The following is a 25,000-nucleotide window of genomic DNA, read 5'->3' as shown; positions in this document are numbered from 1 at the left end:
GGAGGAAAATAATGATGCGGAGGAGGAGGAGGAGGAGGAGGAGGAGGAGGAGGAGGAGGAGGAGGAGGAGGAGGAGGAGGAGGAGGAGAAGGAGGAGGGGGGGGAAAGAGGAGGAGGAGCTGGAGGATACGGAAGAGGTGGAGGTGGTGGAGGAGGAGGAGGAGGAGGAGGAGGAGGAGGAGGAGGAGGAGGTGTTGGTGGAGGAGGAGGAGGAAGCGGGATGCCGGGCTGGCTCTTTGAGGAGACCCTTCCCTCTGCTGACCAGGGCGGGGGAAAGGTTTGTCACGGGTCTGGGGATTATATTCCCTGTTGTCATTGTACAGCAACTTATATACACAGAAATGGGGACAGACAGAAACACACACACAAAAAAAAAAAAAAAAAAATCCCTTACTCCCGGACAAGGGAGGCGTACCCCAACCTCAGGATGATGCAGTAACACCACCATGAAGATTATCCTCAAAGCCTCTCGCCATGTGCCTGCTCCTCTCTCCCCAACCAAGGCATCCTCTACCCGACCCCCTTCCCCACCAACTCATATACTCTCTCCTCCCCAACTTACCCTCCCACCCTCCGCACACCCCATTCGCCCTCTCCCCACCCTACCCTCTTCCACTCTCCCTCCCCTCTTCCCCACTCCCTTCCCTCTTCCCCTCCCCCTACCCTCCCGCACCCTCCGTTCCCTCTCCTCCCTCCCCAACCCTGGCAGCAGTGTACGTGCCTTCCCACCCTGTCAGGTGTGTGTGCGGGAGACAATAGCCGGTAGTGACAGCCTCAAGACGTTGGCCGGAAGGGCGGACACCTCCTGCTGTAGCCCGCGGAGACAACGAGCTCACGCGGACGCTCTCTGCAGGCGGCGCTGCGGTCAAGACTTTATGGGTCCCTTTGTGCTTGGGGGTTTTGTGCCTCGGGATGGATCGCACGAACGGATACACGAAGGGGGATGGAGAGGGGGGGGTAGAGGGGGAGGGAGAGGGGCAAGGGAAGCAGGAGGGAGAGAGAAAGACAAAGACAAAGACACAGACACACACAGAGTTAGAGTTACAGAGAGAGAGAGAGAGAGAGAGAGAGAGAGAGAGAGAGAGAGAGAGAGAGAGAGAGAGAGAGAGAGAGAGAGAGAGAGTAGAGAGAGAGAGTTAGAGAGAGTGAGAGTGAGAGTGAGAGTGAGAGTGAGAGTGAGAGTGAGAGTGAGAGTGAGAGTGAGAGAGAGAGAGATAGAGACAGAGTTAAAGAGAGAGACAGAGAGTTAGAGAGAGAGACAGAGAGTTAGAGAGACAGACAGAGAGTTAGAGAGAGAGCGAGCGATCGTGCGTGTGCTAATCGTCGAGTGCTTATAAATTTGCCAGACAGCTAAAATGCAGTGGTGCTCGTAAGCCAATAAAAAGCCTGCTCGAATAAATTGAAATTTACAAAAGAGAGAAAACTTCGGAGATTTCAGGTTCCTTTGGACACTGCACGAGAATTTTCGATTTGATTCATTTGTGTACAGAACACACTGACAGGCCCTCGGTAGACGATTTACAATGAACAGCAAATCCCCTCATTTTCTAAAACCATGCTTTCAATAATGAAAATAGAACGACAATAATAACAACAGCCATTATGATTGAAGACGACGATGATTATGACGATGACGACGAGGAAGAGAAAGACGCTGATGATGATAGCCGAGGAAAAATATAACCATCGAGAACAAGTATCATACTAGTAATAGCAATAACAAGGGCCATAAAAATCAAAGTAGAATCCCAAAGATCCACTGGGAGTCACTCACCCCATCCCTTTCACATTCAAAGGAATTTCAAAGAGACTATCACATGCCAAGCCTTAAATTACCGAATAGAATGCGTTGGTAATGTCTCGCTAAAAAAAAAAAAAAAAAAAAAAAAATATATATATATATATATATATATATATATATATACACACACACATTGTTATTTCGGGTAAACTGCTATATTTTTTTCTCCATCTCATCTCTTTTCCTTCTTTTTCTTCTTATTATTATTCCTCTACTTCTTCCCCCTGTTGTTGTTGTCATTCTCCGTCTTATTATTACTCTTTTTCTTATCCCTTTTCTTCTCCTCCTCCTCCATCTCTTTCTCCCTCCCCCTCTTCTTCTTCTACCCTTTTTTTTTTTTCTTTTACTTTTTTTTTTGTCAGCCCATAAAAGGAACTGTGATATGCGATGCACCTGACATGCTATAATATAAATCATATCGGATATAAACCACTCAGGGACACAGGGAGGAGACCGTGGGTTGTTCTGATGACATTCTCCCTTTTTTAGTCGATGAATAAAAGAAAGAAAAAAAAAAGAATATCAAAAGGATATGAGGAGTACTTCTGCCTCTCGAGTTTTCAGATAAGAAGTAATGAAAATAATAATGATGTTAATAATAATTGTGGTATTAATAATGATAACGATTATAATTTTAATTATATGAACAACAACAATAATACGATAATAATAATCAAAGGAGTACGAACGTCGCAAAGAATAAGCAACAAAAATTGCATCGCCAACAATAGCAATAATAATAATAATATTAGCAACACAGTTCGTGCTCCGGGCCGATAAAAACGCGACCCTCCCAGAACACATCATGCACGATTAATCAAAAATTCAACATCTAAATCTTAAACAACCCAAAGCAAATCTCACAAGAATGCAACTTGGCAATAATCTTCGATTCGCCTGCCTGCAACTGCAAATCGAGTCACGGAATAAAGATGATAGCGTAGCACCAAGGGAATTGCGCATTCTTTTCTTCGCCTTTTTTTCTCAAAGATTTTCACCGACGGCCAAAAAGAAGACTTGAAGTATAGTTTATTCACAATGCAACACGGAAATAGCTCCGGGGGTGTGTGTGGGGGGGGGGGGGGGCGGATGCAATTGAATACCATGTCACTACAATGACCCCTTAAAGAAGATACACACGAGTAAAAACAAATAAAAAAATCTTTAAAATGTCAAGCCACGACAAAATACAAACAAACACACGCACCGAGAGAATCCAAACGGCAAAGAATGAAAGCCAGATCCTTATCAACATCGCAACAAGGAAATAACGACAAACAAACGCATCAACAACAGCCACCAAGAGCCACCGACCCCCCCCCCCCCCCCCCCCAAACACACACCCTCCTCTCCCCCCCCCCCAACGCCTTAAAATAGCAAAGAATTAAAATATGACATGAAATAAAACGTAAGTAAAAAAATGCAATAAAAAGACAAAATGTAAATATCCTACACGTGTGATATAAAATAATTTAAAGAAACAAGCCTACACGTTTGATATAAAAAAAAAGATAAAACAAAACGACAGGCCTACACATGTGAAAAAAAATTATATGAGTGAAGAAAAAAAAAATAATAATAAAATAAAACACAGGGCGTGTGGCTATTCCCGAGCACCCGGGTCTCTCGAACGGCCGCGCGCGCAATCCGGCCAACATAAATCCATAGGAAACAGCGCAAGATCAACCCAACCGACGGGATGTTGCATAATCAACGGACTGCAATACCTGCGGAATAACCGACTGCAGGAAAAGACAATTGCAGCGAACGTTCCACAGAATTAAAGAGCCGTTTAACCGCCATTATTAATGCCCGGATGTCGAGAGAGGCTAAATAAACCGGCGGCGAGAAAGAGAGCGTGAATGGAGGGATGAATAGATGAATTAATAACTGGATGAGTGAATGGAGGGATGGAGGGAGGGAGGGAGGGAGGGAGGGAGGGAGGGAGGGAGGGAGGGAGGACGGACGGAACAGAGGGAGGGAGGGAGGGAGGGAGGGAGGGAGGGAGGGAGGGAGGGAGGGAGGGAGAGAGGGAGGACGGACGGAACAGAGGGAGGGAGGGAGGGAGGAAGGGAGGACGGAACAGAGGGAGGGAGGGAGGGAGGGAGGACGGAACAGAGGGAGGGAGGGAGGGAGGGAGGGAGGGAGGGAGGGAGGGAGGGAGGGAGGGAGGGAGAGAGGGAGGACGGACGGAACAGAGGGAGGGAGGGAGGGAGGAAGGGAGGACGGAACAGAGGGAGGGAGGGAGGAAGGGAGGACGGAACAGAGGGAGGGAGGGAGGACGGACCGGAGGGAGGGAGGGAGGGAAAGAGGGAGGATTGGAGGGAGGACAGAAAGGATGAGAGGGAGGGTCGGATGGAGACAGGGATCGTAGGAAGGAAATTAAATGAAAAAAAAGAGAAGAGAGAAAAGGAAAACGGGAGATGAAACCAAAGACGAAGATGAAAAAAAAAAAAAGATAAACCGAAAAAAAGAAGAGCAAAAGCAAAAGAATGAATATCAACGAAATAAACGAAAGAAAAAAAAGTGGGGAAAGAGAAGTTAAATGACACTACAGATGTCGTGTGTCAAATGGCACCAGAGAGTTCGTGTGTCATTTCGTCGCGTGGTCATTTCTTTGCCCTGCGCCCGGGCTATCAATAAACGGCGTCCTGCACACGACAACACAATTCTCGTTTTCTTGCTCTCCTTTCTATTTCTCCATTTGTCTCGGGTTTGTTTGTATGTTTGTTTATTCGTCAATAATGAAAATGACAATCAACGCGGTGGAAAAAGTGTATTTAACTGTGCCCTTTCGTTCCCCACAGACTATGTACAGCACAACCCTGCTGTACAAGAACACGAAATTACCATAGGCCATTTGTTCTCCATAATTACAAGCGCAGAACCACTATACACCCACCATATGTCATACATTCCCCAGAAACACGACTGCACTGTAGACAGGGGCGATAGGCACCATGCGCTATACGGTCTCCATAAACACAAGTGCACTATAAAGGAGGACCAGACACCATACACCATGCAATGTAATCTACGTTTATAGTAGTAAACACGATAATAACATTTCATATCGCTACAGAAAATAATGATATACACACAACATACGAGATTTACATTCAGTGTATTCAACAGCATTGCCAACAACACAGCCGAGCTACTGATGCATGCAAAAAATATACATTCATAAAATTAAGATATAAATAAACGAGCGTAAAATTTGTATTTTACATTCTGTTTTACGTTGATTTTGTCCGGACATTAACGAAATAATAATTCACAATCGACATCCGCATAAACAAGCAAGATAAAGAAAGAAAGAAAGAAAGAAAACACGTGCGCGCACACACACACACACACACACACACACACACACACACACACACACACACACACACACACACACACACACACACACACATATACATATATGTATGTGTGTATATATATATGAGTGCCGCGATGGTCCAGTGGTTAGAGCCCTGGACTCCGGCCCCCGTGGTCCCGAGTTCAATTCCCCGTCGCGGAGGTGGTAAAAATGCCTGCGCTCTGACTGCTGGCTCGAGCCTGAGAAAACGTCATGTCGCCTTGAGAGGTCAATAGGTATATACATATACATATATATATATATATATATATATATATATATATATATATATATACATACACACATATATATACACGCACACACACACACACACACACACACACACACACACACACACACACACACACACACACACACACACACACACACACACACACACACAACACACACACACACACACACATAAATACACACATACATATGCAAACACAAAAAAGCCATCCTCCGTGACGTCAAAGGCAAATTAATAAAACATGGCAAGAGATATCAAAGTGGCTTCGTATCGATAAAATAATGAAAGGACAACGCAATGCCTCGCAAGCTGGCTCGATAATGCCAGAAGTTCGTGCATGCATTTAACAGACTCGTAAGGTGATGCCATTGACACCCGCCGGCCGGTAAGTGGGCGGCAGAGCTGGAATATACGAAGAGAAGGAGGGAGGGAGGAAGAGGAGAGAAGGAGGGAGGGAGGGAGGGAGGGAGGGAGGGAGGGAGGGAGGGAGGGAGGGAGGGAGGGAGGGAGGGAGGGAGGGAGAGAAGAGAGGGAGGGAGAGAAAAGGGAGGGAGGGAGGGAGAGGAAAGGGAGGGAGGGAGGGAGAGAAGAGAAGGAGGGAGGGAGATAAGAGAAGGAGGGAGGGAGAGAAGATAAGAGGGAGGATGTAGGGAGCGGGAGGGAGGGAGGTATGGAGGAGAAGATGAAGAGAAGAAATAAGAGACGGAGGTAGGGAGAGAAGAAGAGGAGAGAGAAGAGAAGGAGGGAGGGAGCTAAGAGAAGGAGGGATGGGAGAAGATTAGAAAGAGGGAGGAGAGAAGAGGTAGGGAGTGGAGAGAAAAGGGAGTGAGGAAGGGAGATCGAGGGAGAAGGAGATAAGGAAAGGAGGGAGGAGGAGAGAAGAGGGGAGGGAAGGGAGATAAAGCAGGAGGGAGGGAGGAGAGAAGAAATAGTGGAGGGAGGGAGATGAATAGAAGGAAAGAGGGAGATAAGAGAAGGAGGATGGAGAGAAGTTCTCAGGGCGGTCTGGGGCTCGCCTCGACGGCTGGCGTTCTCGCCTCTTTGCTGGGTCTGAGCGTCGCCCCTTTCTTTCTTTGCGCTCCTCTTGCTGCCGCTCCTGCGTGTGTGGCTTTCGCGCCTTCTGGTCGGTTCGCTCCTCGTGCTTTTCTTTCTCGCCCCGGGGCTTCGTGTCGCTCCTTCGTGTTTCTAGTCGCGACCTTCACGTCGTGCGCTCCTCTTTCTTCTTTCTCGTCCTCGTCCTTCTTTCTATCTCTCCTCGCCGTCTTCGTCTTTCGCTCCTCGTTCTTGGTGTACGGTCGCGCCCTCCGCTTTTCCTTGTCAGCTCGCGCGCGTCCGCTTTCTTTCTTGCTCGTCCTTCTCCTTCTCTGCTTCTCACCGTCGCCTTCTTGCTTTCGCTCCGATCTCTAGAGCTTTCGTTGCTCTCCCTACTCCGTCTGGCTTGGTCGCGCCTCGCTCGTGCTTTTCTGTGCTGTCGTTCTTTCTGGTCGTTCATTCTTTTCGTTTTCTGGGCTTTCGGTGCTCGCCGCGCCGTTGTCTGTGGGACCCCGTCGCTGTTCTCTCGCCCTGCTTTCTGTCCCTTGCTTATCGTCACCCCGCGTTCCGTCTGAGTGTGTCGTCACGTTGCCCCTGCTCCCCCCTGTCTGCTCATGCCGTGGCTCATACTGGCCTTAAAGCCGGCTCGCTCGGCCCGCCCTGCCGGGCTTGCGCCGCGGGCCCACCCCGAGGGCGGGCGGGCCATTCCCTCCGACCTCCGCCCCCCGCCCCACCCTCTCTCCCCCTAATCTTTGGCTTGGTCCTCCTCCGAATTTCCCGTAACTCGCCACTTCCCTCCATCCCTGCTCCCCCCCTCCCCTCCACCCCCACCCGTCGCTCCTCGGACTTGTCCACTCCCCTCACCTCACTGCCCCCCCCCCCTTTCCTCGCCTTGTCCCTCCCATTCTGCTCCTGTTAGTTGCGTGTGGAGGCCCACTTTCACCTCTTTTCTGCCCACCTTCTGCTTTCCGGCCCCACCACCGTCCCCCCCAGCCCTCCTATCCCACCATGTCCCCGCCCCACCGCTGGCCCGGTATCGCCAGCAGCTCGAAACGAGGGATGTCGTCAGCCCTAGAACACTGCTCCGAGCACCCGGTCCAACATCCCCCACCACCCACCACCATCACTGCAAAACCCTTATAAAAAGCATAATTATCCCCCCCATGTATACAACCTACAAATTCACATGATCTACCCGAAATACCAAAACCACTCAGTATACACTCATGAAAAAAACACACCACTTTCAGCGTCCCCGAAATTCCCAGGCGCGCTACACTTCGCATTAACTTATCTTCGCGACTTAGCTTTGTCCAGCAGCGGCACCCTAAAAAATCACCAACACCTATATATCAAAGCACTGGCAGCCGTCTGCACAAGAAACTTCGTTCGCGCAGACGTTAAAAAATGCACACGCCCATAACAAGCTCCTCAGTGCAAGTAATGCAAAACACGCGCGACTAAACGTTGTACAGAAACAGCAACCCGGAGAAGGCTAAGTGTGAAAATATAATCAAGATGATTTAAGGCATTGCATAAACCAAAACAAATCTGACGCGAATCAACATTGCAAAGGGGGGATAGGGAGTGGGGTAGCGGGAAAGGGAAGGGTTTGGGGAAGAAAAGGAAGAGAGGAAGGGGAAGGGGAGAAAGAGAGGAAAGGTGGAGAGAGAAGGAGGAAAGGGGGGAAAAGGGAAAGAGGGGAAGAGGGAAAGAGGGGAAGGGGAAAAGAAGGGGAAGGGGGAGCGAAGGCGAAGGGGGAAAGAGGGGGGGGGAAAGGGAAGGGGAAAAAAAGGTTTTGCAAAAAAGGGGGGAAAAGGGTGATGGGAGAAAGAGAGGGAGGGGTAGTAAATGAAGATAAAGCGGGGAAGGGGAATGAAAGAAGAGAGGGGAAAGACAGCGAAGAAAGCTATTTAAAACCAAAAAAATGAAGACAAAAAAAGGCCCCAATAACAGCTGAGGAGAACCCCCCTCGCCCCCCCTAAAACGAAGTCCTTGCACACAAACCACCCAAGCTATACTCACGCCCACGCCCACGCCCACGCCAGCGCCTCCAGACCAGATACCCAAACTTCCCCCGCCAAGTTGGGAAAGTGAAAATCACCCTTTAAAACCCCCTCCCTTCCCCTGCACCCCCCCCCACAGATAATTTGGAGGGGGGGGGGCAACCGAGAGCAGGTTCAACCAAGTGTCAAATATTCTCCGGGAAGCGACAGAGTGAACTGTTATGTGTGGGTGACCTCTGTTCTAAGAGGAGTTGGACAAGGGTTCTCATGTTCGCTCTCTCTGACACACACACCCTGTTTCTCCTCTCTCCTCTCTCCTTCCTTCTTTCTCTCTCCCTCTCCCTACCTCTCTTGCCTCCCCTACCACTCTCTCTTCTTGCTCCCTCTCCCTCCCCCTCTTTCCTCCGTCTCCCAAGTCCACGTGAAAGAAAAGTAGACGAACAAGTAGGCAATCTAAGCTCCACTTGATTCAATTCCCAAGCGACCGACGCCATCACGCCCAGAGGAGCCCAAATGATCGCGTGGGCGGCGTGGGCGTGACTGGACCTACCTTAAAGGGACACAACAATGATAAGCACAATTATATTTTGTAACCACGATGGATAGAGTTTGGTAGGCTTTTGGGGTTAATAAAAAACTATCAGTTCAGTTTACAGCAAGCAATCCATGATGAACGTGATTACTATGATCATAATAACAACCCAAAAAAAAAAAAAATAAAAAAAAAAAACTCCCCCAAAAGAGGACAGACAACAAAAAAAAAACAAAAATTCAAACTTTGCATAGGCCTCCATCCCAAACCTATTCCCCACAAAAATTCCACAAAAATTTTCCCAATCGCACCGGGGTAAAAATCCAAAAACACCCGCCCCCTCCGCCTAGGGCCCCCGGGCCGCCTCAGCCCCCGACAGCCGAAGAAAGCCGATCCCGAGCCCCCTTCCTTCGACCCGGCTCGCGCCGTTTCCCGTTTTCCTCCGCCAAACCCCGATCCCCGAGCGGCTTCGAATCCCGTGAACCCGCGTGTTATTTTTCAACAGGAAGTAATCATCAGCCATCCAATAAAACAATAAATATTTATCACAGTAATATCACGGCGGGGCAGAAGCAATAGCAATACCATAAACCAGCCTGGTGTTTCGGGTTCCGCGGAGCTCAGAAACCTTTGGCGTTTGCGTGCGTGCATCCGTGTGTGTGTGTGTGGGGGGGGGGGGTGAGTGTGCGTTTCGAGTGGTGTAAGTGTCGTGAAAGGGGTACGGGGTGCGTGTGTGCGTGTTACTGTGCGTGTGTCGTGTTTTTTGTAAAGTTTGGGGGTACGGGGTTTCGTGACTGTGCGGTACGGACGTGGCGTGGGTAGTTTGGTGAGATGGGGTGGGCGCACGCGTACCCGTACCTAAGCATTTCTGAGTGCGTGTAGATGGAACCGTAAGCAAACTAGTAACTTCGTATAGCCGAACTCACCCGGCTTTAAGAATCAATATTCTAAACTAGACAAAACAAAAATATGCTTTGAAAGAAACTTCATCTCGTATATGATGAAGACGCAGGACTTCAGACTATAGGAAAAATGCCAATTTTTTCAACATTATTTTTCATTCCATGTTCCCGTTTTTTAATCATCCTACTGACTCTTCATAACCGGGGTCTTGGACGGCTTCGGCATCGACTCGCCTCTCAATATCCGTTATCAATAAAGACGATTATTGTAATTAATGTAACCCAACTCCAAGGATCTATCCGTTCTTTCCCCAACCCAACCCGGCCGTTCTGTAGGGGTCTCTCCTCATTCCCGTTCCCTCTCGCTAGGATCACGGGAAACTCTCCTTTCCTTGCCTCTTTAGTAAGGAGCCTCCCTCGTCTTACACCCTTTTCGATGTGACAATCCTTTAATTCTTCCATCAATATATCCTTTTCCCTTTTTTCTTCCTTCGTGTTCTCTCACCCTTTTTCATGTTCTTCCACCCGTTCCTCTTGTTCTTTCACCGTTATGTCTCCAAGCGTCACCCTGAGCAGCATTCCATCATCATGACAAAACACCCTCCTCCTTCCTAATGACACGTGCCGTCACTCCTGTACTTCCCTCCGTTCCCTCCCTAGCCCTCGCACTCCCTCCTCCCCCCTTCGCCCTTTGTTTGTAAGTCCCCTCGAGTCCCCAAACCCGCCCTCGCGTCCTCCGAATTATGTCTTCCCTCTGCCCTGTGATCCTGACACTAACTGCATGCTTCCCCTCACCTCCCTCCCCTCTATAGGAAACAGCAAGATCTAATTCCCGTCAGTAACCTCCTCCCCCAATCTCTCTCTCTCTCTCTCTCTCTCTCTCTCTCTCTCTCTCTCTCTCTCTCTCTCTCTCTCTCTCTCTCTCTCTCTCTCTCTCTCTATCTATCTCTCTTGCATTCTCCTTTGCTCCCTCGGTTTCTCTATTTCTAATTCTCTGTCTCTGTCTCTCTCCCTCTTCTTCTTCCTCTCCCTCTCCCCCTCTCGTCTTCCTTTCACCCCTATCTCTTTGTCTATTCCTTCCTCCCTCTTTTTCTCATTCTCCCTTTCCCTTTCTCTCTCTCTCTCTCCCGTCCCTTCCTCTAACCCTCGAGTTGAGGCGCCCCCTCTACGCCCTCGCTCGTCTAAAACGGTCCCCATACGCTGCACTTTGCTCGATGGGGAACGCCTACAAGTGGCTGCCAAATTAAAACGTTATTGGATCACAGGCGAGGCCCTACAAGCACCATAGCCGGCTTACGCAATCTTATAAAAGTATTATCATCGAGACCTGGGACCCTTTTGGTTCCTCCGAAGGCCTCGCTCCCACACCACGTGCCCTTATTCGCACAACTTTCTGGCTAAACGCACCGTCAACCACCTAAGAGAACTTGGGCACGGTTTCTTCTGGATACTGCTAAAGCCACCTGACTTTCACCGTCCACTAGGCATCCGAGCAAGCAGGCAAGCAAGCAAACGAGCATGCAGTCACAGGAAAGCGTCAATAAATCAAAGTTTTCGCCTTGCCCGCCGACGCCACGATGTAAACCTCCGTCACCAATTGTAAGTTTGTTGCTTTGAGGCACAAACAACACGGGTTTCAATCCACGTGTGTGCGTGAGCGAGTTACCGAGCGTGTGTGCGTGTGTGCGTGTGTGCGTGTGTGTGGGGTGAGGGGGGGGGGGAGGTGGCGTATGTGCGTGCGTTTGCTGTTTACCCCGTCGACGCACTGATGAAATAATAATAAAAAAAAATGAATAAAAATGTATGAAAAATATATAACAAAGCACCGTTGCCAAACATGCCCAATCATTTCTTATTCATTTGGCACGTCTGTTAATCCCCAACTAGACCGATAAACTAATTAAACAAACTCAACAATCAACAACTCAAAATGTACAAAAACAGGATAATGATCTTCCAAAATATATAAAATTACACAACATTTCAGAGAGGGAAGAAATAAAAGGCCAAACGAGAGGAAAATATTGCTTAATTTCCGACCAAAACTTTATACATACAACAATACTCCCCCCCCCCCACTCTCTCTCTCTCTCTCTCTCTCTCTCTCTCTCTCTCTCTCTCTCTCTCTCTCTCTCTCTCTCTCTCTCTCTCTCTCTCTCTCTTACAATTGAAAACACACACACACACACACACACACACACACACACACACACACACACACACACACACACACACACACATATATATATAATATATATAAATATAAATATAAATATATACATATTTATATATATATATATATATATATAAAATGCTTACGCTAATCCCCCAAGCACCCTTTGTCCTCCCCCCCCCCCCCCTGCAGGTAATGACGTCGGCGCGCCTAACCTACTTCCGACACGATAAACACTCGTAAATGCTGGTGTTAAGTTTTCTGCTGCGGGTAAAAATATATATTCGAAGGCAATATAATATAAGGAGGGATTGGCGATGGACGAGCTCGCCTTAGACAATCTCCCGCACAAACTCTCACTTATCAATATCATTATGATATTAAAAGGAGAGAAGAGTGCAAATAGGGGAGAAAATGGAGAAAGGAAAGAAAAGCTGGCGGAGGAGGAATGTAATAAGAAGAAAGGAAGGAGGAGGAGGAGGAAGAAGAGAAAATAAGAGGAAGAAATTGAGATTAAAAAAATCCTCCTCCTCTTCTATTCTACACACATGACTTGAAATCTCGGCGGCCGATGCCATTCCTCGCAGGTGACATGTCTCAATCGGGTCTCAACATTGCCGGTCAAGAGGTTCTGCAACTGCCTCCTCCACGCAGTACAGGCTTTGGTGTGCACCTTGCGTGTAATCATAGCAGGCTGGTTATCAACTTGGTGGAACTCTGGCCCCCTACGTCTTCTAGAGGGCAGGTAGGCCCCTCTCCTTACGATCTTCCTTTTACACCTCCCTGCTGCCGCCCTGACCCCCTTCTTCTTTCATCTCCCCTTCAGCCCCTCCGCCCAACTTCCCCTTTATGTCCTTTCCCTCTCTTTCTCTCCCTGCCCCCCCCCATCTCTTCCCCCACGTCCAGCGGTCAGAGGGGAAAAGTTTCCGTGAGCCATCCGTTTCCTCTTATCACCTGCTGTGCGTTGGTTTTATGTACAATAATTTACTTTATTGATGGCTGGCTGAAAGGCGCTGCCGCGGGACCTTCCCGGGCCGCTTCTTCTCGAACCATAACTCGCGGGAGATTCGAGCCGCCTTCGAATCGCGGTCTTATCGAGGGTCGGTTCGCCGGTTATCCTGGGAAGCGGGTCTCCTGCGCGCTCTCTCTCTCTTTCTCTATTTCTGTCTCTTTCTCTCTTTTTTTCTTCGCCCACGCACTTCCCCTTTCTCTCTCTCCATTTCTTCTTCCTTTTTTTTTATTTCGACACGGTTGGTTTGGTATGCGATCACTGTTGTAACAGTTGATAATAGAAGGGTATTGTACGTATGACATTATAATACCATTTTTACGATGAATTTATCTCTCTCTCTCTCCCTCTCTCTCCCCCCTCTCTCTCTCTCTCTCTCTCTCTCTCTCTTTCTCTCTCTCTCTCTCTCTCTCTCTCTCTCTCTCTCTCTCTCTCTCTCTCTCTCTCTCTCTCTCTCTCTCTCTCTCTCTCTCTCCATCTCCCTCTCTGTTCCATAGCACAAACCTCAATACCACACCATCAGTGACCCTTTCCGCCCAGCCCATACCCTCACCCATCCCACTCGCTATCCCACTCCTCTGCGGCCACCCTGGCATCCCATCCCCCCCCCCACCCATAACAAATAATCACGCCCGCACGCCCACCGATGTCTAAGCCGCACCCGCATTAGGCCGTCAGGGCGGCCAATTTTCCCTTCGAGGCCACGAATTATGAGCTTAATTACAGCACTCATTTTGCGTTATCCAGCCCCCGCTACGTTTATGTATGTACTGTGTGCGTGTCTTAGTTCGTGTTCGTGGGTTAGTGTGTGTATGTGGGTGATTACATGTGCGCGCGCGTGCATGTGGATGTGCATGTGCGCGAGTACGTTTTGTATGTGTGTGCATCGTTAGGGGTGGGGAGAGGGAGAGCCAGTGCGGCCTACCCCTGCAGCGCCTGCAGGAGTGGCACCGAGGGGCCGCAGCCTGCCAGAGACACGAGCGCAGAGCGGCCCGAGGTCCCCCTTGCACGCGTCGCTCCTCCGTTGCTAACGAGCGCTGCAACACATCTCGGCGGCAATTTATGCGCTCAAACAAGGTCGGCAAACAAATTAGAAAATTATTAAGATAAGGAGGGCGATAAGAAAATAACCTGAATTAAATCAAACATTTAAACAATTATAGCTATCTGATACAGTAATAATGGAGGAGAGAATTGCGCACGGAATAATAATAAACATATAAAAGTCATTTGGAAGAAGAAATGAAGGAAAGACAAAGGACGAGGCATGTGTGTGTGTGTGTGTGTGTGTGTGTGTGTGTGTGTGTGTGTGTGTGTGTATGTGTGTTTGTGTGTGTGTTCGTGCGCGCGTGCGTGTGTATTATATATAAATAAATTTATATATACATATTATAAATGTATTATATGATAAATATATATATTATATCTATGTATATTATATATATGAATATGTGTCAATCTATCTATCCACCTATCTATCTATATATATGTGCATACATATAAATGTATGTATGTCTGTGTATGTAGACACATATATATACATATATACATACATACATACATACATACATAAATGGGTGTGCGTGTATGTGTGTGTATATATATATGTATATATGTATATGTGTGTGTATCTATATATATATATATATATATATATATATATATATATATATATATATATATATATATATATACAATATATGCACATATATAACAACCCTGACCAGGCCTCGAACCTAGGTCACTCCGGGAATGAACCGGAGGGCCAGTACTAAGCCAACCACACAGGCCATCCGGTTCATACCCTAGGTTTGAGTCCTGGTCAGGGAAGGTTGTTATATATTTATATCAATGCGACACTGCATTATTCCACCTTTCAAACACACACACACACACACACACACACACACACACACACACACACACATATATATATATATGCATATTTGTATATTTGTATACACACACACACACACAGACACAAACACACACACACACACTCACAAATAGGCATGCAGACTCATGCGAAAAAAAAGCAAAGACTGCCAGACATGCGCTTCCAACAAGTGGGACAATTGATATAACAAAGAAAGGTTTCAGAACAACAGCAATTTCTGGAGTGAAAGAACGCAATCCCACAATGGCAACTCCGGGGTGGCGACGGAACAAACAAAACGAATAAACAAAAACAAAATTCCGTTATTCCACGTGTATAACAGCTGAGCGAGGGCGAGGGAGAGGAGGAAGAGGAGGAAGAGGAGGAGGGAGAGGAGGAAGAAGAGGAGGAAGAAGAGGAGGAAGAAGAGGAGGAAGGAGAGGAGGAAGGAGAGGAAGAAGAGGAGGAGGAAGAAGAAGAGGGGAAGAGAAGAAGGGGAAGGGGGGTAAGGTGGAGATGGAGGGGGAGGGAAGGAGGAAGAGGAGGGGAGGAGGAGACAGTTGTGAAGAAACAGATGGAGGAGGAAGAGGAGATAAAGAGGAAGTAGGCCTGTAAGAACAGGAAGATAATGTGGCGGAGGAAATAAAATGTGTGTATGTTGGTATGCGTGTATGTTTATATATATGTATATATATGCGCGCGTGTGTGTATTATATATATATATACATACATAAACACACACACACACATATATATACATGCAATGAAGAGTGAATTAATCAATTAAAAACAACACTAATCAACAGAAAATGTACACTGAAAAAACAGAAAAAAAAGCAACCAACCAAAGCCCCCCCCCCCCCCCCCCCCCGAGCGGCCCCCTTTCGCCGGTCGGAAGCGAACATGGAAATTCGCGCCAAAAGCCAACTATTCGTAATCTGCACACGACACGGGAAGCCGTCCTTTTAACATATACAGGGACATGGGCGTTGCAAGCGCTTGCTTGCTTGCTTATGTTCATGTCGCTTGCCAGGCGCGCGTTCACTGCAAGGGGCGTCCTCCAAGTGGCTTCATTCCCTTCTTGCAAATGCTTGCATTCATTCCGCCCGTCTGCCGCTGACAGAAGCACCCCCCCCCCCCCTCCCTTCACTTCCAAGTCCTCCTGCAGAATCCACACGCTCTTCCTGTGCTTGCTCTTCTTTTGCGCTTCGTACATTTATGCTTGTTTTTTTTTTTTCCTCCCCCCCCCCCCACCCCACTCTCCTTTGGTTAGGGTTCGCGGTTATTACGGTGACGGAGGGGAAGGGGGGGGGGGGGGGATATCTTCGTCTTTTTCCACCTCCCTTTCGGTCTTTTTCTGTTTTCTGTCTTCTTCGTCTTCTTCTTCCCATCCTTCTTCTCCTTTTCCTTTTCTTCTCCTCCTCCTCGTCCCCGCTCCCTCTCCCCGGCCTACCAACGCTCCGGGCGCTGCCACCATCAATATGAAGAGAACTTGAGCTCCATGACTTATGCAATTGTACTGTTGAATATGCAATTAGGGCGTGCAGGAAACGGTTCTATTTATAAACATTTCCGCTTGTATATATACTGTCAAACCTGTACCCATGAAATACTGCGGCACCCACTGTGCCAAGGGAGAATGTAGCCATGTATTACTGAACAGTGGGATGCCCAGGGTCTGCCGGCGCTGGAATCAGCTGTCATACCTGGGAGCTCCGTCAACCCAAGGGGGGGGGGGGGGGAGTCTATCCGTTCGTGTAAGTCCGCGTGTATACTGTCGGCACTGAGGAACCATGTCTCTCCGCGAGGTGTTCATTATCCTAAGTGCCCATGCAGATACTGCAGGTACAGAGTGCATGGCAGCGACATCCTGCGACTCAAAACTCCCGTCAAAATCAAGCTGATTGCACAAGGATAATCAAACGCATGTTTTACGCGGCTGCGATTCCCCCGTGGCAAGCCCGGGAATAAGCACCAGCAACGAAAGCGATAATGGAACACTCGCGGATGAAGTGCAAAGCGATGGACATGCATATACGACAGACTGCGTAATGCTGCGGTAGATCTGATCTATTTGATTTTCTAATTCTCACAGACGCATTTACTGCAGTTTCCCTTCCAGATAGGATATGCGCGCTGATATACATCTGCACTTACATATACTGTTTGCTCACACGTATGCATACAAATTAACATACTGTAAACATAGCCTATGGATACATAAAGATCTAAATGTACACTTACAAACAGGTATATATAACAAATACATGTGTGTATATGTATAAATATGTATGTATATATATACATATACACATATATTTACACTTACAAGTACATACACCCATATACATACTTATAAATACAGGCATATACAAACACACATACACAGCTAAGTACAAAAAAAAAAAAAGGTGTTCTGAAGTAAACTGATTTCTTCATAAAATTCCAGACAAATACCTCTAAAAATAACAAAGAACAAAAACCTCAGCACAAAACACCCCCCCAAAAAATACCAAAGAACAAAACCTCAGCACAAAATCCCCCCATAATACCAAAGAACAAAACCTCTGCACAAAACACCCCCAAAATACCAAAGAACAAAACCCTCAGCACAAAATACCCTAAAATACCAAAGAACAAAAACCTCAGCACAAAATCCCCCCCAAAAAAATACCAAAGAACAAAACCTCAGCACAAAATACCCCCCCAAAATACCAAAGAACAAAAACCTACCCCCCCCAAAAAAAATACCAATGAACAAAAAACCTCAGAACAAAATCCCCCCAAAATACCAAAGAACAAAAACCTCAGAGCAAAAAGCCCGAAGACCGAGGAGCGCGCCCAGACCCCAAGGCGGGGCCGGCCGTCTCTCCGAAGAGGCCGTGAGAGCAAGATCTCTCTCCCCGACACATTAGCACAGTCATACATAATGCACAGAGATCAAGTGTTCAGATATGTCAAAACTGTCGCCATCTTGTTACATAATGTTGTTCTGGCCGTGCGTCTGCCGTCGGACTGCGGGAAGCTTTCAGATACGTGGTAAGGCTCTTGCTATAGACGGAGGGATGCAAAGATGTATAGATAAATAGGTCGATAGGGGGGGGGAGAGGGAGAGAGAGGGAGAGGAGGAGAGGGGGAGAGGGGGAGAGGGGGAGAGGGGGAGAGGGGGGAGAGAGAGGGAGAGAGAGAGAGAGAGAGAGAGAAAAGTGTGAGAAAGGAAAGGGGAGAGGAGGAGGAGGGGGGGGGGGGAACTATGAGAGAGCGCTTGAGAGAAAAAAAAAAAGTTGAAAAAATTGAATCGGATAAAAAAATAAAACGTAAAAATCAAACAGATTTTACAAGAGAAAACAAATAAAAGAAGCGAGAAGAGGAAAGGACAGGATGAAAGGTAGGAAGGGAGGGAGGGGGGGGGGGGCAGGGAGAGCCTAACCCCTCGCTCCAGGCAATGGACAGTCAGCCTAACTGAGGCAATTTGCTTAACGATCAAGGAAGCTGAGCAATCGAACGACATTTTGCCGATTTTATCCATCTTCCTTTTCTTCTTTTGAGATAAGGGGGGGGGGGGGTGATCTGGTCAACCACATCGAAGCTTCATCGAACCAAATGAGCTTAAGGGTATCCGTTCTCGTGCCTAGGGGGTGGGGATCTATATGTATATTAATTGGGAGAAAAATCGTTTCTAAATAGCACGCTACACTGGGATTAAACTTTACGTTAGTTGCCTTGTCATCGAGGAAAGAGACAGAAAGAGGGCGAGAGAGGAGAAAGAGGAATATGCAGAGGGAGACGAGGAGGAGGAGGGGTAGGAAGGAGAGGGAGAGCGAGAGGGAGAGCGAGAGGGAGAGGGAGAGGGTGAGGGAGAGGGGAAGGAGGGAGAGGGAGAGGGTGAGGGAGAGGGGAGGGAGGAAGAGGGAGAGGGAGAGGGAGAGGGAGAGGGAGAGGGAGAGAGAGAGAGAGAGGGAGAGGGAGAGGGAGAGGGTGAGGGAGAGGGAGAGGGAGAGGGAGAGGGAGAGGGAGAGGGAGAGAGAGAGAGAGAGCGAGAGAGAGAGGGAGAGAGAGAGAGAGGAGAGAGAGAGAGAGAGGGAGAGGGAGAGGGAGAGAGAGAGAGAGAGAGAGAGAGAGAGAGAGAGAGAGAGAGAGGGAGAGGGAGAGGGAGAGGGAGAGGGTGAGGGAGAGGGGGAGGGGAAGGAGGGAGAGAGAGAGAGGGAGAGGGGGAGGGGAAGGAGGAGGAGGAGGGAGAAGGGAAGCAGCTAGGAGGGGAGAGGGAGAGGGAGAGGAGGGGAAGACGGAGAAGAGAGGGTGGTGGGAGAGAGAGAAGGGAGAAAAAAAGGATATGAGAAAAGAAAAGAGAGAAGAGAGGAGAGAAGAGAAGATATGATGCAAGACGAGAGAGAGAGAGGAGAACGGAGAAAGGGAAAGAGATAAAATATATATATATATATCAAAACTGCTTGCACATCAATCATACGCTGCACAGTTAACTGCCAGTTGGGCTATTAGCAAGTTGCTTATTTCTGACACGATAATAACTATACCCCCCTTTTAAATTTGCCCATACATCATACTATTAAATTTACTCGTAACATTTTTACAATTATCCCACCCATTATCTTTAATACCGGGATTTTAATGCCCTTAAAAAAGTGATTAATATTAATGCTTTCTAATCTTCATCGCTGATACTAAAACACACGCTCACCGGCAGGATAACGCGCTCTGATATATTGTTTATGAATTTCCCTCCATTTTAGTCTCCCCTCACGTGCTTCTACACTAAATAATGACTTAAAACAAAACGCAGTAGCTGAGAGAGAGAGAGAGAGAAAAAAAAAAAAGAACTCAATAAGTGAAGTAAAATAAATTATGTTTATCAGGTAAAAAAAAAATCAAAATCGAAATGAGGGATTCGTCATCTGATGAGGATTCCTGGGGTGCTCGAAACGGCATGATGTTTTAACTCTTCTGTATGTTCTCGATTCTCTCGTATTCCCAATAACTCTCGTTCCGTTTCTGTCCCTTGTTTTCTGTTTTTTTTTTTTTTTCTCTTCCTGTTTTGCCTTTTGTATCCTCGTTTTACTCCTTTTTTCCCTTCCTCTTCGTCGTCGTTGTCGTCGTCGTCGTCGTCATCCTCCTCCTCCTCCTCCTCCTCCTCCTCCTACTCCTACTCCTACTCCTACTCCTCCTCCTCCTCCTCCTCCTCCTCCTCCTCCTCCTCCTCCTCCTCCTCCTCCTCCTCCTCCTCCTCCTCCTCCTCCTCCTCCTCCTCCTCCTCCTCCTCCTCCTCCTCCTCCTCCTCCTCCTCCTCCTCCTCCTCCTCCTCCTCCTCCTCCTCCTCCTCCTCCTACTCCTACTCCTACTCCTCCTACTCCTACTCCTACTCCTACTCCTCCTCCTCCTCCTCCTCCTACTCCTACTCCTACTCCTACTCCTACTCCTACTCCTACTCATACTCCTCCTCCTCCTCCTCCTCCTCCTTTCTTCCCCTTCCCACCTAACCTCACCCCATCCCATCCCCTTCACCTCCCCATTCCTTTCTTCTCCCTTCGCCTTCTCGTTTCCTCCCCTTGAGTCCACTCTTCCTCTTCCCCTTCTTCCTCTCCGTTTTCCTGTTACTTCAAAGCTTCTTTCCCTTCTTCCTTTATCCTTTTTTCTCCCTTTCCCTCCCTTCCTTTCTCCCTCTCCTGCCAATCCCCAACGGCGTGAGGGCGTCACCAACGGGCGTGTTTCCTCAAGGTTGGGGGAAGGGGGTAGAGGGGGAGAAAACGGGGGGAGGGGGAGAAAATGGGGGGAGGGGGAGGGGAGTTGGAACGTGAGAGACAGAATAGTATAGAAGATCTTAACTCAGATCAAAGAGAAGACGAAGAAAAAATGCAGGAGAAAGAAGAAAAGAAAAGAGATAGGAAGGAGGAGGAAGAAGAAGAAGAAGAAAAAAAAAAAAGAGACATAAAAGAGGGAGAAGAAAAAAGATAATACAAGAAAGTCTTTGACTCTTGACACATTTATCGAGACAAAAGCTTACATCTCAAAAGGATGAGGTAACTTAAGTATCTTTACCTCCATCTTAGCCAGTCCCTGTGCGGAGTCACATATCACATACAAAACTTAGGTGTATTCAGACAGACAGACAGGCAGACAGACAGAGAGACAGAGTGAGAGAGAGAGGGGGGAGGGGGAGAGAGAGGGAAGGAGGGGGAGAGAGAGAGAGAGGGAGGGAGGGAGGGAGGGAGGGAGGGAGGGAGTGAGAGAAAGAGAGAGAGAGAGAAAGGAAGAAGAAGATAAAGAAGAAGAAGAAGAAGAAGAAGAAGAAGAAGAAAGAAACAGGTTCTCCTTTGCCTGGCTGTATGAAGAGAGGAAACGTGACCCCCCCCCCCCCCGGGCAACCACGTGCGCCGCCTTCGTGCCTTTCAGAAAGTCTTGGCCACAGAACCGCCTCGGGACGGCCACGTGCTGGGAGGTCGGGGGGGGGGGGGGGGCTCTCTCTCTCCAAAGTGAAGGAGTCGCTTTGCATTGCATGTTGCACGTGCTTTTTCTGTGAAAGAGGGAGGGAGGGAGGGGGGAGGGAGGGAGAAAGATAATGATAGAAAAAAAGAGGAAGGGAGAAGGAGAGGAAGGGAGAAGGAGAGGAAGGGAGGGGGGGAGAGAGGGGGGGAGAGAGAGAGAAAGAGAGAGAGAAAGAAAGAGAGAGAGAGAGAGAGAGAGAGAGAGAGAGAGAGAGAGAGAGAGAGAGAGAGAGAGAGAGAGAGAGAGAGAGAAAGAAAGAGAGAGAGAGAGAGAGAGAGAGAGAGAGAGAGAGAGAGAGAGAGAGAGAGAGAGAGAGAGAGAGAGAGAGAGAGAGAGAGAGCGAAAGTAAAGAAAAAAAAATAATAATAACGGGACACAAGACAAAGCGTGTGAGTAAGCTTGCACACAGAAATAATGTTGGTGCCTTTTAGCGCGTGCAACGGCTCCTTGGTTGCCTGTAGCCTGGAATTCAAAGGGTTTCCCCGGAGTTACGTTGCGAAGTCTTCAGTCCTTCCCCCTTCCCTCCTTCCCCTCTTCGTACTGCAGTAAGAAAGTACACATTAAATTTCTCCCCCTCCCTTCCACTCCCCTCTCTTTTCTCTCTCTCTCTCTCTCTCTCTCTCTCTCTCTCTCTCTCTCTCTCTCTCTCTCTCTCTCTCTCTCTCTCTCTCTCTCTCTCTCTCTTTGTCTGTCTGTCTGTCTGTCTGTCTGTCTGTCTGTCTGTGTCTGTCTGTGTCTGTCTGTCTCTCTCCACACCTTCCGAACCAAACTGCAGTCAAAACGTAACTTCAAGCCCTGAGGGTGAATGACTGTTCACCCTAATTCCTCCCTTCCTCCCCCTCCCTCCCCCCTTTCTCGGAATTACTTGCGGATCAACTTGTAAGGTTTCGGAAATATTCCTAAGCTGATTGAACAAGAACTGCGAAGTTATTTCATCCGTGTTCCCTTCTCTGTGTTCTTCCCTTTCTCCTTTCCTTTCCATCCACTGCTATTTATCATTTCCTGCCCTACTCCCTACCAATCTCCTATCATCCCCTTCCTTTTCCTTACTGCCCTACCCTCTTGGTCTCTTTCCCCGCTTCCTACTCATCCACCCCTCTCCTGCCCTCTCACTCTTCCATTTCCTTTATCACCTCTCCTTTCTAGTCCCTTTCTTTCCTCTACTCTCCTTCATCCCGTCCTTTCTTTCTCTTCTTCCTCTCATTATATTTCTCTTTCCCTCTCCCTCTCTCTTTCCCATTCGTTCTCTCCCCCCTCTCTCTCCCTTCTCCCCCCCTCCCCCCTCACAAGACCAGTAAAATAAAGGCAAACGACGCCGTTCCGACCGACCGTCCCCGTGACCCCCACCCCCCCCTCCCCCCTTAGCTCCGGGTCAAGCCAGGGCGCTCGGGTTTGGAAGTTTCCCCGGCGTGTTGACCCTGGCGTTGCGTGTTGTATTTATCCCTTAGGGCGATGGGAGGGTGAGGGGAAGGGGGCGGCGGCGCGTGGGAAGGGGGCGGCGGCGCGTGGGAAGGGGGAGGCGGCGCGTGGGAAGGGGGGGAGGGGTAGTTGGGCAAGTGAGAGCTGTCTCTGCTAGAAATTTAACTTCCTCTAAAAATGTTTAAAACGTTGTTCTAGAAGTTGCTCGGGGGAATTATCCTCGGCTTAAACAAATGAATGGTTTAAATAAAGAGAGAGAGAGAGAGAGAGAGAGAGAGAGAGAGAGAGAGAGAGAGAGAGAGAGAGAGAGAGAGAGAGAGAGAGAGAGAGAGAGAGAGACAGCTGCGCGGTGGGGAGGGGAGGAGAGGGAGCGAGAGATGGAAAAAAGCGGCAAAGGGAGTGAGGAAGGAGGTGAACGAAGGAAGGAAGAAGGAAGGAAGGTAGGACGGACGGACGGACGGAAGAAAGGAAGGAAAGAAGAATTAAAGAACGGGGAGAGAGAGAGAGAGAGAGAGAGAGAGAGAGAGAGAGAGAGAGAGAGAGAGAGAGAGAGAGAGAGAGAGAGAGAGAGAGAGAGCGAGAGAGCGAGCTACCTAGTCACCTTCGCTCCATCCGCCCCTACCACCTGCACCTGCCACCTCGAAGCCACCTCCCGAAGCAGCTCGTTCTCAAGGCGCCGACTTCCTCCAGGAGGCGCTGGAGGAGGACCGCTCCCTTCCCGGCGGGGTGACAGCTGGGGATGAAGCTGGCCCGCCGCCGCCTAGATAACCGGAACTTTCCCCCACATTACATTAATACTAAGTTTCCCGCTTGGCTGCCACCTGGTCACCAAACAAACAAATAAACACAACAAAAATACAAGAAGTTCCCAATGAGTCTGCAGGCGCGAGGGAAACCAGGCCGAGCCGAGCCGAGCCAAGGCAAGCCAGGGCAAGTTAAACCAAGGCAAGGCAAACCAAGTCAAGCCAAGCCAAGCCAGGCCGCGGCAGGGTGCACACACGCGGCGGGCCTTGAGAGGGAACGGTTCAAGGCTGAATAGCGAGCGAGGCGGAGTGAGAGGAAGTGAGGGGAAGCGTTTGATGCTGGCTCTTAAGCACACGGCCGGGGGAGCGGGGGGGGGGGGGGGACGCCGGGCTGACTGGCCATTGCGCTTCGAGGTAGAGAGGCAATGAGCTCCTAACAACCCCACGTGTCGATGTCTACAGTGTACCTTCTGGGTGTGTGTGTGTGTGTGTGTGTGTGTGTGTGTGTGTGTATGTGTATGTGTATGTGTATGTGTATGTGTATGTGCATGTGCATGTGTATGTGTATGTGTATGTGTATGTGTGTGTGTGTATGTGTGTGTATGTGTGTGTATGTGTGTGTGTGTATGTGTGTGTGCGCATGTGTGTACGTGTAAGTGTGCGTGTGCTCGTGTCTGTGTGTGTTTGTCCATCTCTGATGTTGGATTGGCCCATGTACGTCCGGAAGCTCCACGAAACTAATTTTAAATGAAGACTCCAATTGGGAATAGGAACACTAAATAAAATATGAACAATAAAAAAATCACAACAAAACGGATCACGGCGAGAAAAGAGAGCCCCCCCCTTCCCCCTCCCACACCTAGAACTAAACCCAGACGGAAAAAAAGAAACCCGACGAGCGTACTCACCTTCTGCATGGGCGTCCCCCAGAAATCATGGAGGAAGAGGTTGGTGATGGGGGTGTGGGGCCGCAGGTCGCGGTTCTCCTTGATGGCGGAGATGTCATCGAAGACGAAGCTGCAGCTGAGGGCGTTCCAGTACACGGCCAGAGCCACCACGAACACCAGCGTCCCGTACACCCAGCCGCACACGCACCCGCCTGAAAAACGAAACACACGCTTACTGACTGACTGGCTGCAGGGCGTCCAATGTAAACTGAAACACACGCTCGGCCAAGTACAGACACTGGCTGCAATAAAAGATGATGAAGCCTATGAATATTTTGACACAGTTGGGGATAAAAGAGAAAGGGGGGAGGAGAGAGGGAGGGAGAGGGGAGAGGGGAGAGAGGAGAGAGGAGGGAGGAATAGAGAGAGAGAGAGAGAGAGAGAGAGAGAGAGAGAGAGAGAGAGAGAGAGAGAGAGAGAGAGAGAGAGAGAGAGAGAG

At 48.7% G+C, this 25,000-nt stretch overlaps 1 protein-coding gene across 1 annotated transcript in view; it reads right to left on the bottom strand.

The window, feature by feature from the left end:
• The window catches only part of LOC125043699 (protein O-mannosyl-transferase Tmtc3-like), a 284,047-nt gene that overhangs the window by 77,896 nt on the left and 181,151 nt on the right, over positions 1-25,000 (bottom strand). Inside the window, exon 2 of the mRNA XM_047639936.1 lies at positions 24,523-24,713. Within this exon, the coding sequence (XP_047495892.1) occupies positions 24,523-24,713 (191 nt within the window). The remainder of the gene's footprint in view (positions 1-24,522; positions 24,714-25,000) is intronic.

The sequence above is a fragment of the Penaeus chinensis genome, chromosome 34 (assembly GCF_019202785.1).
Source record: "Penaeus chinensis breed Huanghai No. 1 chromosome 34, ASM1920278v2, whole genome shotgun sequence".
Classification (NCBI taxonomy): Eukaryota; Metazoa; Arthropoda; class Malacostraca; order Decapoda; family Penaeidae; genus Penaeus; species Penaeus chinensis.
Note: the sequence above shows the minus strand (reverse complement) of the source record. Positions and strands in the feature narration are given on the sequence as shown.